The sequence below is a fragment of the Urocitellus parryii genome, chromosome 6 (assembly GCF_045843805.1).
Source record: "Urocitellus parryii isolate mUroPar1 chromosome 6, mUroPar1.hap1, whole genome shotgun sequence".
NCBI lineage: Eukaryota > Metazoa > Chordata > Mammalia > Rodentia > Sciuridae > Urocitellus > Urocitellus parryii.
This window is the reverse complement of record NC_135536.1, coordinates 106,893,010-106,911,861: the sequence shown is the minus strand read 5'-3', so window position 1 is coordinate 106,911,861 and position 18,852 is coordinate 106,893,010. Positions and strand designations below refer to the sequence as shown.

Genomic DNA, 18,852 nt, shown 5'->3' with positions numbered 1-18,852 from the left:
ACAGATTTGAGAATGTAATAAATTTAAAAGATGTACTAGATGAAAAGGGTATATGTATTTTATGATTGCTGGTACATATTCTTGAATTACTCTGAAAGTCTTTTTTATCAATCTTTATTGATACCAGGTGGTATTGGATGTAAAATTATTTTGGGGTTTACTAAAAATTTTTATAACTCAGATAATAACTGACAATAGTCTGATATATTTTCTGTCTTCTTTTTGTTTCTGTTTTACTTACTTTCTCTTTTCCACCTTTTCCCTATCTTCTTTTTCCTTATGAGCTTTTCCTTCCTTCCTTCTTTTTGATGTTTTATAAGAAAATGGGATTCATTAATGTTTAAACATTTTGTAAAACTAACAATGCAGAAGTTGGGGCTGGGGTTGGGGCTCAGCGGTAGAAAGCTCGTCTAGTACATGCAAGGCCCTGGGTTCAATCCTCAGCACAACATAAAAATAAATAAATAAATATATTATGTCCACCTGAAAAAAACCTTAAAAAATATATATATATATATATATTAAAAAAAGATATTATGTCCAACTATAACTAAAAAATAAATATTAAAAAAAGAATGCAGAAGTGTTTTTCAGGTTTAAAAACAATTTTTGTATATGATTTATGCATTTAGGCTGAAATTTTTCCACTTAATTACTTACTAAATCCACTTCTTCTTATACAATTAACTGTGTATTTTAGGTATTAAGTATGATGCTGAGAAGGAAGACAAATCTTTGCAGGATATTAAGCAGAAAGAACTTTCCCGAATTGAAGAAGCCCTTCAAAAAGCAGCAGAGAAAGGTATAGTAAATTTATGTTTTAGGTAATATAAATATTCCTATATATTTTAGATATATTTAATGCCCTTTAAAGAGGATGCTTTCATAAGCCTTCTTAAGCTGTAGTTCTAAAGAATCTTCTTTTAAAATTATATCTCAAGATGTTGATTATAAACTTATAAAGAACTACATTTAAGACTGACTTTTTCTGTGTGATTTTTCTCTCTCTGCCAGTTTGTTTCTCACACTTTTCTTAACCAGTCGTTTTTACTATGCTATCAGAAGACTTTCAAATTCTATAAATTCCTGCAGTTTTGGTCAAGCCCTAAGAATTTCTTTGAGTGCATTTTTACCTGTGTTCTTGCAAGATAATGAGTTTAAGTACATTATTACAGTGAAATATGTTCAGTAGAAATTCTCTTGTCATTCTAGTTCTAGTTGTCTCTCTTGATATTGTTTGGGATATTTAAAAAAAGTTTGACTCTTTCAGTATCAATGTTTAAATATCTTACTTTAAGTTTTAATTTTTGTTTTTATTGAAAGAGATCTGATGATTTGTTGGTTTAAATTTTGATTTTGGCTTATAATGTAAGAATGATGAGAAAAAAAAGTCTGTAGAGTGATGAGTTGGACTTTGCTAAACATTCAGTTTATTTCTTACTATATTGAGATAAATTATTTTTCCTTAATTGTTAAGAAATATAGTAACCTCAATTTGCATTTCAATATTCTTTTCTAATTTCTGTGGATATAGGTCACATATTCATATTATAGTAGTCATGTGAATGATAAAAGATAACCCTGACCTTTAGATGCTTTACATTTTGACATTATTAATTAATAGTTATTGCTTAGTTGCTTCTTTTCAGACTTATTTTTCTACTTCTTTCTTGATTTTAAAAGCATGAAAGCACTATTGCACACATGTAGGGACTCAGAAAGAAGAGAAGATGATTAAAGTGTAAACAGCAGTACATGAAAGTAAAAATAAAATCCTCATGCTAATTTGCTCTAAAAAAGTATTTTTATTTATTTCACTTGCTAAACTGGAGTGTTGCTTAATATTATGGAAAAAAATGAAAATATAACTGTGATTTCATTTTTGAAGATTTAGCTTTAACAAACTCTTTGATAGTTTTTTCCTTTCATTTCACTGGAGTGAGTTTATTTTCTTGTGAAGGCTATCATAAAGGGAAAGCTTAATTCATGGTAAAGTCAGAAGATTACTAAATGCTAGATTCTATATCTGCAATGTTAATTTTATCAAAGTAATATATTTGCACACTTAAAAATGAAATAGTTTTGCCAAAAAAATTTAGGATAAAAAATGGCAGTCCACTTTTACTACTCTTCTGACCTGCTCCTTAAAGGGAACTGTATTTTTTGCAATATTAACATTCTATCATTGTCCATTTTATTAATCTAAGGAATTATTTAGGACTTCCAAGATAATTAGTAATTAAGGAGTTTATGTCTTTGTCTCCTTTCACCACAGATTTCTTCTTCTCATAATATGGATATATCATAGTTTTTGGCCAACTATTAGATGATATTTACATTACTAGGGCATTATGATATACTATGATTATATCTTCTTTCTTATGCAGTCTTTGTTTTTTTCTTGAATTGTAAGTGCTTCCTTTTTTATTTGCTTATACACACACACACACTCACATTCACATATTTATTTGAACTGGGGATTGAATCCAGGGCATCTGGTATGCTAGACATGCGCTCTACCACTGAGCTATATCCCCAGCCCATGAGTTACCCAAACCCATCTGTTGGCTCTCTCCACCTACCCCTTTTTTTTCTTTGGAGTTTTTCCTCTGCACTGGTTGCTTTTAGGCCAACTACACAGTTTTCATCTTGGGACCGATCCTCCTTGCTTCTCTGTGTTTAATTCATTCTTTCTTGGGTCTTGGGTCTTTTTCTTTTTTCTAAAATTACTCCTTTTTTTTTTTTTTTTCTGGAGCACATCTTATAGTTTTTAAGTAAGTATGTACTGCATATAATTTTGACAATTCTTTCAGAGCTGGATGCCTTTATGTTTTACTTTTCCACTTATGTTGTCTGGGGATACAATGCTAGGTTAAAATTTAGAATTTTTAAGGCAATATCCTCTAGTATCAATATCCTGGATAGTTTCATGCCAGTCTGCTCTACACATTGTTGGAAACACAAAAATTAGAAAATCCTTGGACTTGAGTATCAAGGACTTTACATTTTAACTGAGCAAATAAGACATAATGATAACTAGGATAAAGTGTTGAGTTCCATCAAAGAGGTGCAGATAGAATGTTAAGAGCGTTCAGAATGAGCATACTGGGTTCAGCCAAAGAGATCAGGGCAGATGCTATGAAGTTATATATCCAGCCAAATGTTAACAATATGGAAAGGAGAGTGGATAGTGAAGATGGAAAGTGTAGATCATCTGTGGAGAACAGCTGACACTTTGGGAGTTTGTTGTGGTGTGTTTGGATATAAGGTTGGAAAGCTAAGTGTAGGTAAATTTGAAGAGATTTAAATGTCCTAATGATGATGATAAAATGATACTGACATTGATAGCTGACACTTATTGAACACTTAATATTTTCCAGTCACTCTTCCAAGTGTTTTCTATGAATTAACTCATTTAATAGGTGCTGTTATTGTTTCCATTTTATGGGGGAGTATGTTGAAAGTTACATAATTTGTTCTAAATCACATAGGGAAAGAATGGCAGAGCTAGGTTTGAACCCAGTCTGGCTGTAGATCGTATATTCTTAACTCTGCAATAGTGAACTTTAGTCTGTAGCCAGGGGGGGAGTTAGTAACTTTTCTCCTTTCCCTTTTTTAGTAATATAGGGAATTGGCCACAGTGGGTATGCCTGTAATTCCAGTAGCTCCGGAGACTGAGGCAGGAGGGTGGTAAGTTCAAAGCCACCCTCAGCAACTTAGCGAGGCCCTGTCTCAAAAATAAAAAAATTTAAAAGGACTGGGGATGGAGTTGTGGCTCAGTGGTAGAGCACTTGCCTAGCATTTGCAAGACACTGGATTCGATTCTCAGCACCATATTAAAAAGTAAATAAAAAATAAAGGTATTGTGTCCATCTACAGCTAAAAATATTAAAAAAAAAAAAAAGGGCTGGGGATGTGGCCCAGTGGTTAAATGCCCCTGGGTTCAATCCCTGCTATCAAAAAAAAAAAAAAAAAAAAAAAAAAGAGAGAGAGAGAGAGAAAAGAAATCTAGGAAGCCACTAATCAGAGTATCAGAGCTGTGATTTAGGAGGTTAAACTTGCAATGATGTCTAGGTTAGGTTGGATTTGGGACAGAAATAGTGAATGCTATATAGCCATCATTAATAAGAATGAATATAGCGGGTTCTTGAGTGTATCTGAAGCAGAGGACTAAAGTAAAATGAAGTCATTTCACCTAACTCAATGTCAAATATTACATAATTTTTTTTTCCAAAAAATGAGCAAAATGGCAGGCAAAAAGAGAACCAAAAAACAAATTTTTGTTCTATTTGAAATTTTGTTAAAGATTTCAAGGAGCATTAGCTATAATTGATATTTGACTACCTTGCTTAATTTGAAATAAGAAATTATAATTTTAATTATTAAGAATTTTTGTTTTAATATTATGAAAACAAAGTTTGTATGTTGAAAGAATAAGAATGGTATTACTGTGAATATTAGAAATAAGTGGTTTTGTTGTCACTAAATTTTATTTATCTTGCTATATGATTTCTAATTCTATAAAATTAGGTTTAGGTATATCTTACATTTGAGATTAAAGGTGTCTTTTAAATGCTTTGCATTTTGGTTATTGCTGCCATGCGGATGCAGGCGCACATTCAGGGGAGTTCATATATGGCTTGGAAAACTTTGTTTACAAGGACGTCAAGCCTGGTGGGTATGCATGATTAATTATATTCAACTATATACAAATATATTTTTATTCATGCTTGTGTATAGTGAAGTCCATTTGACGGTGTGCCATACTTTAGAAAAATATGGAAATGTAATTTATGTCCTCACCGTTTACCATCTTTCCTTTTCCCTACCTTCTGCATCCATACATTCATTCATTCACTAAGTATTTGAGTGCCTTCTTGTGGCAAGTACATTGATGTCTAGGTTAGGTTAGATTTGGGACAGAAATAGTAAATGCTATATAGCCATCATTAATAAGAATGAATATAAAAGATTTTTGAGTGTATCTGAAGCAGGGGACTAAAGCCAGATATGCATGGGTATACAAACATGATTCACTGCTCTTGGGAATCTCACAGTTTGATCTACATATGTCAATTTTGGACTGCCTTTTTTTCTGGTACAGTAATAATTTCTGAATTAAGCAGTTCCTCTCTCCTACAGCAGTGATTTTCAAACTTTTAAAAAGCAATAAAGTGGATTTTGTTTTCAGAGGCGGGAGAGAACAAGACTTTAATCAGAACCTTGATAAGTACTTGTGTTTCTGCTCATATCCTTCTGGATTGTTCACCTTTGTAGTAACTCCAGAGACACATCTAGACTACTGTCCTACTCAGCATATTGAGATTTGAAACTTCACAAAGGCAAAGTGAAGGCCATTTGCTTTAGGATTTATAGTAGGATTCTTTTATATACTAGGAAGTTGTCCAAATACAGCAATCAATTAAAAATTAATACTTGGATTTGTTGAACTTTATATAAGTCTTCAGGAACTTTCTGTATTAATTTAATGATGAATGAATGGCAAGTGCGTTTTATATTTTGTATTTTATTTACTTATATTTGAATTAGTCACATTTCTTTTTAAAAAATTTTTATTGATTTTTAAAAAAATAAACAACATCAGAATGCATTACAAATTTTATTACACATATATAGCAAATCTTTTCATATCTCTGGTTGTATATAAAGTAAGTTGGCACCAATTCATGTCTTCATACATGTACTTTGGGTAATGATGTCCATCACATTCCATCATCCTTGCTAATCCCCTGCCCCCTCCTTTTCCCTCCCACTCCTCTGCCCTATTTAGAGTTCGTCTATTCCTCCCATGCTCCCCATCCCTACCCCAAGATGAATCAGCCTTCTTATATCAGAGAAAACATTCGGCATTTGTTTTTTTGGGATTGGCTAATTTCACTTAGCATTATCTTCTCCAGCACCATCAATTTACCTGCAAATGCCATGATTTTATTTTCTTTTATTGCTGAGTAAAATTCCATTGTGTGCATATGCCACATTTTTTTTATCTATTCATCTACTGAAGGGCATCTAGGTTGGCTCCACAGTTTAGCTATTGTGAATTTTGCTGCTATAAACATCGATGGGGCTGTGTCCTTGTAGTATGCTGTTTTTGAGTCCTTTGAGTATATATAGACTGGTAGAGCACTTGCCTAGCATTTGCAAGGCACTGGGTCAAATGGTGGTTTCATTCCCAGATTTCCAAGGAAACTCCATACTGCTTTGTATTTTGTATTTTAAACATTAAACATTCTGTTAGAGTTACATCTGCAATTATCGACTTTTTTAATATGTAGATTCATTTTGATAAATGGAAGAAGAATTTGCATGGCAGATTCACAGCATTAAGTATCTTGAAAGCAGTTTCCCTTCTAACATATTTACCCCTTTAATAAGTGTGTTTGACTGTGTTGTCTTATAGTTACTTTAATATAAAAGATATCATGTAGATACATACTGTGTAATTTTGTAGGCTATAATTGAACCAGTTTTCTGTAGTCTGCTACTGTGTTTTCTGATCCTTTTAGAAGTAACCTACTCCTAACATGTAAATGAATTCCAGTGACCCATTCAAATATCTTAACAAAATCTCTGGGCATTGTTAAAAAATAGCAGAATAAGGACACTTATAAAGGAAAACCTAATTAAGTTGCTAATTAATTCAGTTTCCTTTTTTAAAAAAAATCCTTCTTTTTAGTTATACATGACAGTAAAATGTATTTTGACATATCATACATACATGGAGTATAACTTCCTGTTCTTGTGGTTCTACATGATGTGGAGTTACACTGGTCATGTATTCATATATGGACATACGAAAGTTATGTCAGATTCATTTTAGTATCTTTCCCATTCCTATCCCCCTAATGAAACTCTCCCCATCCAGTGAACCTCCCCCCATCCAGTGAACCTTCATTCCTTCCTCTGCCCTTTTTAAAAGGTGCATTAGCATGGATTAAAATGAGGCTCAGAATGTTTGTGATTCTACAATGACAATAGTTAATTTTGTTTATGATATCTTCATTGGCTAGGATTTAATGTATACTTCATGATCATTTCCTCTTTTTAGTTTCTGAGTGTATATTCTTTCCTCATTTGAATTTAGTTTTTTATTATCATTGTTTGTGTTTTTCTTACCTTAGAGCAGTGGTTCTTGAAACAGTTTCATAATAATCCTATGACATTATTGGATTTTTAACTGTGCTGACATTTGCATTGCTTGTACAGAGGCAGGGGTTAATAAAATTGCTGTCTGCCTTAGTGTGATTCAAGACAGTACACCAGACTGTACTGGTAGTCATTATATTCTTCACTACCATCCACTCAGAGTACACAAAAACCAAAATGAATGTCAGTTTTACTGAAAAACTTTCTTTATATATTAGGAAAAATTTAATATTAATGAACTTTAACTCTTGAGTGTATGTCTCTTTAGTATTCCATGAAACAAAAGAGAATAAAAACACTTCTGCACACAGAAGGATGTTGACTATCTCAAGGAAAAGAAGATGCATTTGATTGAGTTGTGAGCTGAACTAGTTGCTTTTTTAAGAAGGTTATTTTTACTTGACAGAATGCTGTCATTCAGATTTGGATATGTGGTAGACACTTCAGCAAAACAACTTCAAGTAAAATCAACTAGTAATATTTGTTGCTAATGATAAAATTTGAGCTTTTTGAGGAGAAATTAGAATTTTAGAAAACTTGTATTTGTCACCTTGAGCTGGGCAGCTTCCCAGTCTTTAAAGACTTTCTGATGAGATTTGATCTTAACAAATGTGACTTCTGATGTTAAGTAATGAAATGATTCAATATTTGGAAGATTTGCCTAATTCGGTTAAGCAAAATTCTGTATTAACAATGAATGATAAAAGGTCATTAATGTGTAAAAGGCTCATTTAAAATGTAAGATGGGCCATTGATTTTTTTTTTTGAGGAAAAATTCATTTACAAGGTTTCATCTTCCATGATGGATCTACCTTTGACAAACTGCCATTTGTTGAATTTTGATGTCATGTTTGTAGATATGAAAAGGCCTTGAAAATACTCTTCCCTTTTCTGGTTGTATATCTGTAGTTAAATCAGACTTTAATCATATACTTCTCCAAAACCACATACCTCAACAGTTTAAAGACAGAAGGTGGTATGTGAATCCAGCTGTCTTCTACTAAGCCAGATATTAAAGGGATTTGTAAGAAAGTAAAGTGATTATGAGTCTTTGTACTAAAATTGCTTGGAAATATGTAATTATTTTTCTTAACTATATGCTATCTATGTGATGATGAAATGGTTTGTTGATTTTAATTGAATTAACAAAAATATTTTAAAAAATTCTCAATTTCTGTTATGGTAAATATCAATAGTTATAATCCATATAAACGAAAAGCGCTTTAGAATCTTTAGGTTTTAAGTGTGACAAAGGGTTCCAAGATCAAGATATTTGGGAACTACTTTAGAGTATGATTGAGAATCATCATTTACTGTTCATCAGATTTATTAGACTATTTCTTTAAAGAGCTGTGCAGTGCTCAGCTTAGTTTTGAACCCATTTGGAAAGGTCTAACATGGTGCATCTAACATTGGATCAAAAACAGAACATAGGGCTAGAACAAATGTGTAACTAGAAAGACAACAAGTTAGATCTGAAGAGAATCAGAATCTGTCTCTAAAGGCAATTCTAGCCAAATGAAATTGTTTTGGGGGGGGGCTATTCTGATTTGTTGTTTTTCAAATGGTATTTCTCATAAATAAACTCAGTATGTTTAATTTATGACTGGAATAAAATTAGGGACTGTCCTTGTGGCAGAAAACGATGATATTAGAACTGTCCGGATTCTTTTTTTTTTTTTTTTTTTTAAGAGAGGAGAGAGAGAGAGAGAGAGGGAGGGAGGGAGGGAGGGAGGAGAGAGGGGAGAGAGAGAGAGAGAGAGAGAGAGAGAGAGAGAGAGAGAGAGAGCGAGAATTTTTTAATATTGATTTTTTAGTTTTTGGTGGACACAACATCTTTATTTTATTTTTATGTGGTGCTTAGGATCGAACCCAGCGCTCTGCGCATGCCAGGCAAGCACGCAACTGCTTGAGCCACATCCCCAGCCCTAGATTCTTTTATATATTTATTAAATATTTTTTTCTTGAAACTCAGGTTTTAGTCTTGTAATTAGAATTTGATTCTTAACTTTACAGTAGAGAAGTTTGCAGGTATAAAGAACAAATTGGAAATTTCAAGCTAAATTTCACATGTATTCTCTGAAATTTAAATAATATTGAGTTTGTATTTTATTAGAATGTTCAAGTATAGATTTTAAAAATTCATTTGAACAGGTATATATTGTGTACTTTATGCCCAGACATTAATTAATCCCTGTCCTAAAGGAAGCTTCCTGCCTGGTGGCAAGAGAATTGTGCAGATGCTTCAAATACAGTGTAATCATTGTTTATTGGAATTTTATATAAGATGCAGATCCTAGAGCTGCTTTGAGGAGTTTAAAAGGTTTCATAATAAGCAGCAGAGCTGGACCTGAGATTTGGAAACCTAGAAGTTTGCCTAGTAAAAAAGTTCAGGAAAGGCAGCCCAAGTTTAGGGAACCATGTGTAGAAAGGCATTAGGCATTAGAAAGTATGGCTTGTTTTGGAAAGTTGAAGTAGTATTTTGGTAGTTTCTAGTGCAAGGATGAATGGCAGGACCTTTTGTGCCATGCAGATACTTTTTGATTTTATCTGGCTGGCTTCAGAGAGCCTCTAAACGATTTTGAAGATGGGATTAACAATCTGTGAGTAATATTTTAGAAGACATTCTGGTAGCAGTGTGGATGGACCTTAAATAGGAGATAAGGATGGAGATTAGAGGACAGGAGACCATTCAGAGACTGCCTCAGAGTTCTAGAGATGATGCCTAGTAGGCAATTGAATATAAAGATTTGGAAATTGGGTAAGACAGGTGTTGGATAACACCAAAATACACTGAGGCAGTGCCAAATAAAAAGAGGATATAATTTTAAAGTAATAACAACTAATTTAAAAACAGTTCAATGTATAGTTTATGCTCTTATATTTTTTGTATCTTTAACTAATTAAATAATTTTGTTTTTGAAGTATAGCATCCAGAGGAGTTCATCTGTTGGCAACATACTCATTCATTTCATTTATGTTCCTTTTGTCATTATTACATTTCCAATATTTTGATTACAGACTCAAATTGAAATGAAACTTCATATTGTAAAGTTATATATATTACAGAGATCATTGCAAATGGATAGTTTATCCAGTTTTTTTTATAATTTCACCTGCCAAATTATTTTGTAGATTAAAGTAGGTTATTCTTTACTGAAGAATGTTTTTCTAGACCAAAGAAAGTTTGTGAATCTGTGTTTGTATTAAAATAATAGATCAGTTTAGAATAAGGTAAAGTAAGTTGTACCAGAATTTGCTCTCAGGAAGAATTCTCTTATTTTCTTTTCTGTCCTCTTGTCTGCTAACATGAATTTTATCCTTTTCTCACTAAAATGCTTCCACTGAGAAGGACGTAAGCGTAAAAAGCACAAAAAACATTTTAAGAAACGTTTTAAAGGTCTTGATCGCTCAAAAGGTAGGTAAAAGTAGTTTTTATGCCATGTGTTGTTTATACACACTGCCACTTGATTTCTGTTTTGGAAGGCAAAATTAATGTTAGATTACAGTTTAACTTCAAAAGTAAGTTTTAAGTTGAAAATGCATATTAAAATCTAAAATCTAAAAAAAAAAATAAAGACACCAGAATAGGCATAATTTCCATTGAGTAGTATCCTAGCTCTCCTTTGGTTATTGCTTTTAACGTATGTGTGAATTTCAATTCTTGAGCTTGTATTTTTCTATTTTTTAACAGATAAGCCAAAAGAAGCCAAAAAGGATACATTTTTGGAAAAATTGGCAACGCAAGTAATAAAAAATGTACAAGTAAAAATCACAGATATTCACATTAAATATGAAGATGATGTAAGTTTTTTCAGATTATTTGGTTTAAGATAGTAATTAGATATAATATTTAATGATTTTCTTCATTTTTAATATAGGGATTACTTGTACCCAATTTAAATCTAAGATTGATTTTTGTCTTTGAAGTATGTTATCATATCTCCTGTGGTGGGCTGCTTTTATTTGCCATCTCCAGATGTAAATATAGCATAAAATTATCATGTGGATTGACCTCTATTTTTTTTTTTAAATTTGTTTTATGTGTTAATAATACTTATAACGTTAAATAACTACTTTTCTTTTTATATTGACAATAAAATTAGTTCCAAAAGGTGATGAAATAATCAGTGGTCATGGTAGTTGGCAGAAAGGGTTCTAAAACCCTCCTCACTTGACTACAGTCTTGTTCTCTTTACATTTCATATAGTTGAACTACTCACAGCTACTTACAATATATTTAGAAACCAAACTTTACTTAAAACCAAAGGTTAATATCAGTTGATTAATAATGATTAGTTTAGTTAAAATGAGATCCCTTGATCTTAATATGTATTGTTCTTTAAAAGTTTGAAACATATGAAAGAAGCCTTGAATTTTGTCATTGACTTAGGAAATTAGAAATGTTATTCCATCTCTTCTAAAAATGAATTTGCATTTTTATATTAAATTTGTCTTAAGTTTGAATTGAATTAAAGCAGTGTGGACATACTAGAGTTTATTTTCCTTCCCTAGTCCTCTGTATAACTTAGTGTTTAGTAAGACAAACTTGTAGTTTTTTTTTTAAATTATATTTTATATTGATATCTTTTTGGTTTTAAGGTGTTATTAAAGTGAATTTCGTTAACAAACATTTAACAGAAATCTAACTTCTAACGTCCATGTTCATAACAAACTCAGGAAAATGTGCTCAGCACATCATGGAAGTAAAAGAATTATTGCTGAAACTATGTGGAGAAATGGGGACCCTTATACAATGTTGGTGGGAATATAAATTATACCTAATTTTGGAAAACTGTGGAGGTTTCCTTCAAAAATGAAAAATAGAATTACCATAAGATACAGCAGTTCTGTTTCTGGGTATATATTAAAAGAAATTGAAATAAGTATTTGGAAGAGATGTCAGCAGTTACATATTTATTCTAGTGCTATTCATAGTAGCCAAGATATGGGAGCAACTGAAGTGCCTCTAAATGGATAAAGGGAATGTTGTACACAGGAAATACTGTTCAGCCTTAAAAAAAGAAGGCAGTTTTATCATTTGCAGCAACATGGATGGAACTGGAAATCATTACATTAAATGAAATACGCTGTATTGAAAGACAAATACTGCAAGATATATGGAATCTAAAAAAACTGAACTCATAGAAGTAGAGAGTGAAAGGATGGTTTTCAGAAATTGGGGACAGAAAGAGAAGAGGTGGGTCGGAGCCGGGTACAGAGGTTTGGTTAGATAGGAGGACTAAGTTCTGGTATTCTGTTGTACTGTAAGTTTATTATAGTTAATAATAACAATGTATATTTCAAAATTATAAGAATAGATTTTAAATGTTCTCATCATAAATAAACGGTAAGAATATGAAGTGGTAGGTATGTTAGTTACTTCGATTCTTACATATTATACTCCATAAATATGTAATTTTTATTTGTCAATTAAAAAACAAAAACCTCCTAATGACATATTAGTGAATGGGAACATTAATTTGAATCTAAACTGAGCTGTCTCCTGACTAAATACAATTAGAAAGGTACATTATTTCTTTCTATTTAATTAAAAAATAGAGATGCACAAGAGTGGGATAAGTATCATCAATCATTTAAATTGCTGTCAGTGACCAAATGTATTAAAATAATTTAAAAGTAATGAAATTAGAAAAAATGATTCTTGTATTTTCTTTCTTTCAATGTGATCACCTTAATTATTGTATCTAGAAGGCTATGAGAAATATAGAATGTAAGACATGGGAAAAATAAAATAATTTATCATAAAGATGCTCATTAAATAATTGCTGTAATTTTTTTATACCTTTATTTTATTTATTTATTTTTATGTGGTGCTGAGGATCAAACCTAGTGCCTCACACATGCAAGGCAAGCTCTCTACCTTTGAGCCACAATCCCAGCCCCTAATTGCTGTAATTTTTAGGTAGTATATTAGCAACTGTGGAGTTGGGATTTGTTAAAGTTCCTTCTAAAATTGCAGCAAGTTGTTTTGAACCAGTCATCTTTTGGTGTAAAGATGAGTGTAGGAAAAAAGGAAAATGGTTTGCTACAAATCCAGAGATCTGATATTAATGACAAAATCAGGCTCATAAAGCTGTAGTCCTTTTTCCTTAAGCCAGTGTGTATGTGCACACATCCTCTTTGACAAAGGTCCATGTGACAAAATTTGAGCCCCAGGTGGATAGTTTAGAAAGCTATTCTTCCTCTCACCCTACTTTTCCAAATTTCTGTCAGAAGCAGATAGTTCTATGGCTTGAGCATCTTTGGGATGGCTCAGGCAGTAAGCTGGACACACTGTGGTAGTTTAAGTAGTATGTATAAACAAAGCCATGGTACTGAAGATCAGAAACAACAGCAGCTTCACATTGGTAGGTTTTGGGTGAAGTGATTGAGGAAATTAAATATTACAATCTAAGAGTTTTTCGTAATAAAACATTTTTGAAATTTCCAGAAATTAAAGGTTTAAAAAGACAGTTCACATTTCCAAGTGTGAACATCTTAAATGTTTTAAAAATTATTTAGAGGCAGTGTTATCTGTAGCACCTTGTTTTATGTATGAAGGACATCTTTAATGAGATAGAAGGACTGTCCTCTTTCAGCTATCTAGAGAAGAGTCTCTTTAGTCATAGTTACTGTATCCTCTTATTTTTTGTAAGAAAAAGACCTCCACTGGAGAATACTATTTTAGTATTGTACCTATAAAATATTGATAATGCCACCCATATTATTCTTTCCTCTCCTTTCTTTTCCACACGTACAGTTGGATTGTATGACTTGTTTGTAAACAGTTCCTTCTGCTGACTATTGTAAAGGGTAGAGCATGGATTTGTCCTCACCATCGGTATATTTAAGTGTCCCTTTTCTTTGGTAGGTCACTGATCCAGAGCGGCCTCTTTCATTTGGTGTCACATTGGGAGAATTTAGTCTATTGGTAAGGAACGTGTAAATTATTATTTCAGAGTTACAAGCTGAATTGCCTAGAATCAAATATTACCACAGATAGATGTTATAATTAAAAAAATTCTAGCCGTTGATGGATCTTTGTTTTATGTATGTATGTATGTATGTATGTGTGGTGCTGAAAATCAAACCCAGTGCCTCACATGTACTCTATCACTGAGCCACAACCCCAGCCCAGATATTAAAAATTTTATGAGTTATCTTGCTGTAGCTTTCTAAAAGTTTAACATTTTTAGTGATGCTGTTGCTACATTTTCTAATTATTTTGTCTTTCATTAACATCAAAATATCAATATCAAATTATTTGAAAGGAATAAAACCTGTAATCTAAATATGTGAGAAAAGTTGGGTTAGACAAATTACTATTGAATTATGTACTCATACTTGGTATTGGAGGGTGGTATAAGTGGAATACACCCCCCAAATAGCTTATACAAGTATAGGTGTGTGTGTGTGTGTGTGTGTGTGTGTGTGTGTGTGTGTGAGAGTTATGTGGGGTTGTATGTAAAGTTATTCATTTTGATAAAGTATTTTATAATGCAGTTTGCTTTTTCTCTTAAAGTTCTTATGGGTAGAGAGTTATTCATATGAAGAATGGACATTCTTTTCATTATAGGCAATTAAATGATGAAAAACATGTTTTGGGACATATAAATGAAGGAACATATAGCTAAATTAGGTTTTTCTATGGAGGAAAAATGTGGTTCACTTAAATACTTTCAAAGTTAAGGGTAGTGAGCAATAAATCATACTGTTCACAGTTTGCCTGATGATTGGTTAAATGCAGAACGTTTCAGGAAGACATGAGAGGAAGAAAAATGGAAAGGTGGTGAACTGGCAGAGAAGCACAAGGACAGAATTAGGTGGCAACCTTATGAATTATATGTGCATATAGAGAAGTACAGATTGATGTTGAGGCAAGAGCAACAAAGAAAAAGAGAGAAACAAAACAAAGGGAGTCAGGAAGCTAGTGTTTCGGATACTGTTTATCCAAAAAGCACTTGAAGTAGCTTTTGATAAGGCATAGAAATATACAGTAATATCTCATAAAAGACCAGAATCTGAGTTCTGTGGTGATTGTTCCAGAAAACTTAGTCTAACAATAGTGGCCACAGGTGAGAACAGTATTTAACTTCAGGTGTCTAACAGACAAAATAAAAAGTACAAAATAACATGTACTTCCTGTAGTAGTCTAATGGACAGAGTAGTGTGTGAGTGTAGTTTCCATAGAGTGTGCTGTTGTGCTCTCTGCGTCTTTGCTTAGGCTCTTTGTACTGTTTTATTTGCCTGTTTTATTCTCTTTGTCTGCTTAGTGAATCTACTCAGGTTTTAATGCGTATATAAGGTATTCTCTTGTCTCTCTCATTCTGTTTTTGTTGTTGTTGTTGTTGTTGTTCTCTCTTAGAATTTACCATTCCTTTTTTTTATGCTCCCCATTGCATTTTGTAAAAGACCTATAACGTACTGTTATACTGGTTATATATATGTTGATCTCTTTCTAGGCTACATTTATTTAATGATACAGTAGTACCTACCTTTTAGTGTTTTTATGATGATTAAATGAGGTACTTTATGTGTAACACTTGCTACATTTTCTAATTATTTTGTCTTTCATTAACATCAAAATATCAATATCAAATTATTTGAAAGGAATAAAACCTGTAATCTAAATATGTGAGAAAAGTTGGGTTAGACAAATTACTATTGAATTATGTACTCATACTTGGTATTGGAGGGTGGTATAAGTGGAATACACCCCCCAAATAGCTTATACAAGTATAGGTGTGTGTGTGTGTGTGTGTGTGTGTGTGTGTGTGTGTGTGAGAGTTTTTTTGGCTAAGGTAATTCCTGCTTCAAATACTATTTGAAATAGCCACTTCAAGTACAAGTGATTATTATAATGACAATAACAGCAAACCTTCTACCTGCTTTTTATCCATGCCTTTCTTTTCCCCCATTTTTCCAAGTACAATCTAACTTTTTAAAATCTAAAGTATTCTTCCCACCTCTTCTCAGGATCTCATCGTCTCCCTTATCCTCAAGAATCTATTCCTTCTTTCCTTCCTCCTTCTTTGCATCAATCTCCCTCTCAGGACATTTCCTGAGTATTCAACTAACACTCTCTCCTACCCTCCCTGACTCTCCCCTCAGACTCCTTCTTGTAAGCATTTAAACACATTCAGATGTCTTCTGACACAATAAAAAGTCTTAACCATCCCTTACCTCTCACAAGCTGTGTAACTACTGCCTTCCCTTTCTCTGCAGTCAGACCTTTTGAGAGTTTTCTACTTGTGCTAGCTTCTTTCCCCACTTCCCAATGATTCTCCCGCTGCTCCTCCACAGAAACCATTGTTAGCAAGTTCATTAGTAATGCCCCTGCTGTTAAATAAGTCAGTATTGGCCTTGCCACCTTCAGTGTCTTCTGGAAACATGGTTGTGCTGATTTCCATACTGTCTTCCTACTTTACAGTCACTTTTTTTTTTTTTTAATAATGTGTACCTTCTTACTAGTTCTAGTTCTCTGTTTTAATTCATATCCAGTTCTTTCCACAGTTCAGGCACATAGTAGCCCAATAATTATTTTCTGAATGAATAAACTTTATTAAATTAGAACATCCTCAATTCTGTTTTTCATTGTCCTTTTGATTTGCTATGTAAATAGATAAAGAAGCCCCTAACTTTAGTAACATTTGTTAATAGATGTCTTTTATGCCTACATTATTTTGCTAATCTTTACAAATAATAGAAAATTGTTGTGTGACATATCACATTTCACAGTTATTTTGTGTGTGTGTTTTTTTAGACTACAAATGAACACTGGACTCCATGCATATTAAATGAAGCAGAAAAAATTATATACAAGGTATTATATTATCATTAGAATGTACATTTCTTTTTAGTTTCCTGGCTATAAGTACTTGATATATTTTCTTGAAGAAACTTTGGTGAAACAGAATTTGCCATTGATGTGAATTAAGCCTAGAGTCTAGTTTTGGCTCTGCTTCATACTAACTATATGACCTAATATAATTGTTTACATACTCTGAAGTTTAGGTTCTTCACCTAACAAGTGAAGAAACTGGATAAAATATTTCTCAGTGGAATTTTAAGAAGCAACAAGTAATTGAGATATTCTGAGATGTTACAGAAAAAATATCCTCCTGTTATTACTTATTAAAGTTCTAAGCTAAACATATTAAACAGGTGTATTTCAGTTTGTTTTAAACTACAAGACTTATAGTACTTTAAATATGCTAATAACACTGTGTATCTCCAATAAGGATCTGTATTTAATCCGTAGCTTTTTCTATCTTGTTAATCATGGAATCTCCTCCAGCATCCTCCTCTGGAAATAGCCATTGGTATTTGCTGGAGGGATCATGTCTTTCTTTTTAAGTAAAATATTTATCAGGTCTGTTAAATGCTAAATTCCCAATAAATATTTGATAATTGAATCTCTTGGAAATTGTGCTCTTGGAAGTCCAATTTAGCAAATAGTAAACTTACAAATAAAGTCTATGTATATATTTTGCCTCATTTTTGCATTACTTTATTTCCTTTAAAAGTTGAAAGTTGCAGCTGGGTAATTCTGGAGTAGTGAACATGAGAATAATCTTATGTTGATTTATGATTTCATTTTGTTTGTTGCTTTGACCTCTTTCGTTTTTGTTTTATAGCTTATACGGCTGGATAGTCTTAGTGCTTACTGGAATGTAAACTGCTGCATGTCTTACCATGGATCAAGGGAGCAGATCTTGGTAATTTCAAATCATTCCTGGAAAAATAACCTACATTCTCTAAGTATGTTTAATAAAACAGGTTCTTGGTGACGACAGAATACCAGTCATTTGTTTAACTGGTACATCACTAAATGTGAAAAACATTTTTTGAAATTCACTATGTGTCTTCAAAAAAACACTTTTGATTTTGAGGGTATTTGCAAAATCATTCAGTAGATGGTGATGTGAGAATCAAGGTTAAAACTTCATTATGGTCTTTTGATGGTATTCCTGTTACATCGAGGTATTTCATATGAGAATGATTAAGAATATTAATAAGAAAGAAGGTAACTTTCAGATCTAAAGCATATATCCTTGGCCAGTATTTTTAGCATTTGTGATGGTTTCCTGAAAAGTGAGAGATTAATTCAGTGCTTCAGTGTGCTAAGCCAATCTTAATTATGTTTCTTTACTTAGGGGAGAAAGGAATACCAGTTAAATTTTCTGAACTGGTAAATTTCAAGGCTCTATCTCTTAAAGATATAAAAGAGATAATTTGCTTTTGAATGTATTTGCATTTGTTTCCAAAGATGTAGAGGAACATAGTATTATGATGTTTCTGGATATTTAGAATGTTTAAAAATTATCTGCTTCTTTATCTTTATACTAAAAAATATACCTGTAAATAATGTTTGTATTTTTCTCATAAACTCATAGTTACAAAGAAGAATCAGATACCCATGTAAGAACCAAATTGTTTTCTGTTATGTGTCACTGCATATGTGTACATTTTATTTTTCATTTAATTCAGATTTTTTTGTTTAGGATCAGTTGAAAAATGAAATTCTTACCAGTAGAAATATACCCCGGAACCATCAATATAGTAAGTAATGATTATAATTTATTTCATATTATAGGAACAAACATGTAATTAAATACTTTAACATACCTTTTAAAAAATTACTTTGACAAATAGAGCATGTTAATTTTATACCTTACTGTT

At 32.2% G+C, this 18,852-nt stretch overlaps 1 protein-coding gene across 2 annotated transcripts in view; it reads left to right on the top strand.

Annotated features, from left to right (window-relative positions):
* Vps13c (vacuolar protein sorting 13 homolog C) overlaps window positions 1–18,852 on the top strand; it is a 171,100-nt gene that overhangs the window by 17,650 nt on the left and 134,598 nt on the right. For both annotated transcript variants that reach the window (XM_026384841.2, XM_026384843.2), the window contains exons 5-10: window positions 701–802; window positions 10,862–10,971; window positions 14,042–14,101; window positions 16,934–16,993; window positions 17,808–17,888; window positions 18,675–18,732. In XM_026384841.2, coding sequence (XP_026240626.2) covers window positions 701–802; window positions 10,862–10,971; window positions 14,042–14,101; window positions 16,934–16,993; window positions 17,808–17,888; window positions 18,675–18,732 — 471 coding nt within the window. The remainder of the gene's footprint in view (window positions 1–700; window positions 803–10,861; window positions 10,972–14,041; window positions 14,102–16,933; window positions 16,994–17,807; window positions 17,889–18,674; window positions 18,733–18,852) is intronic.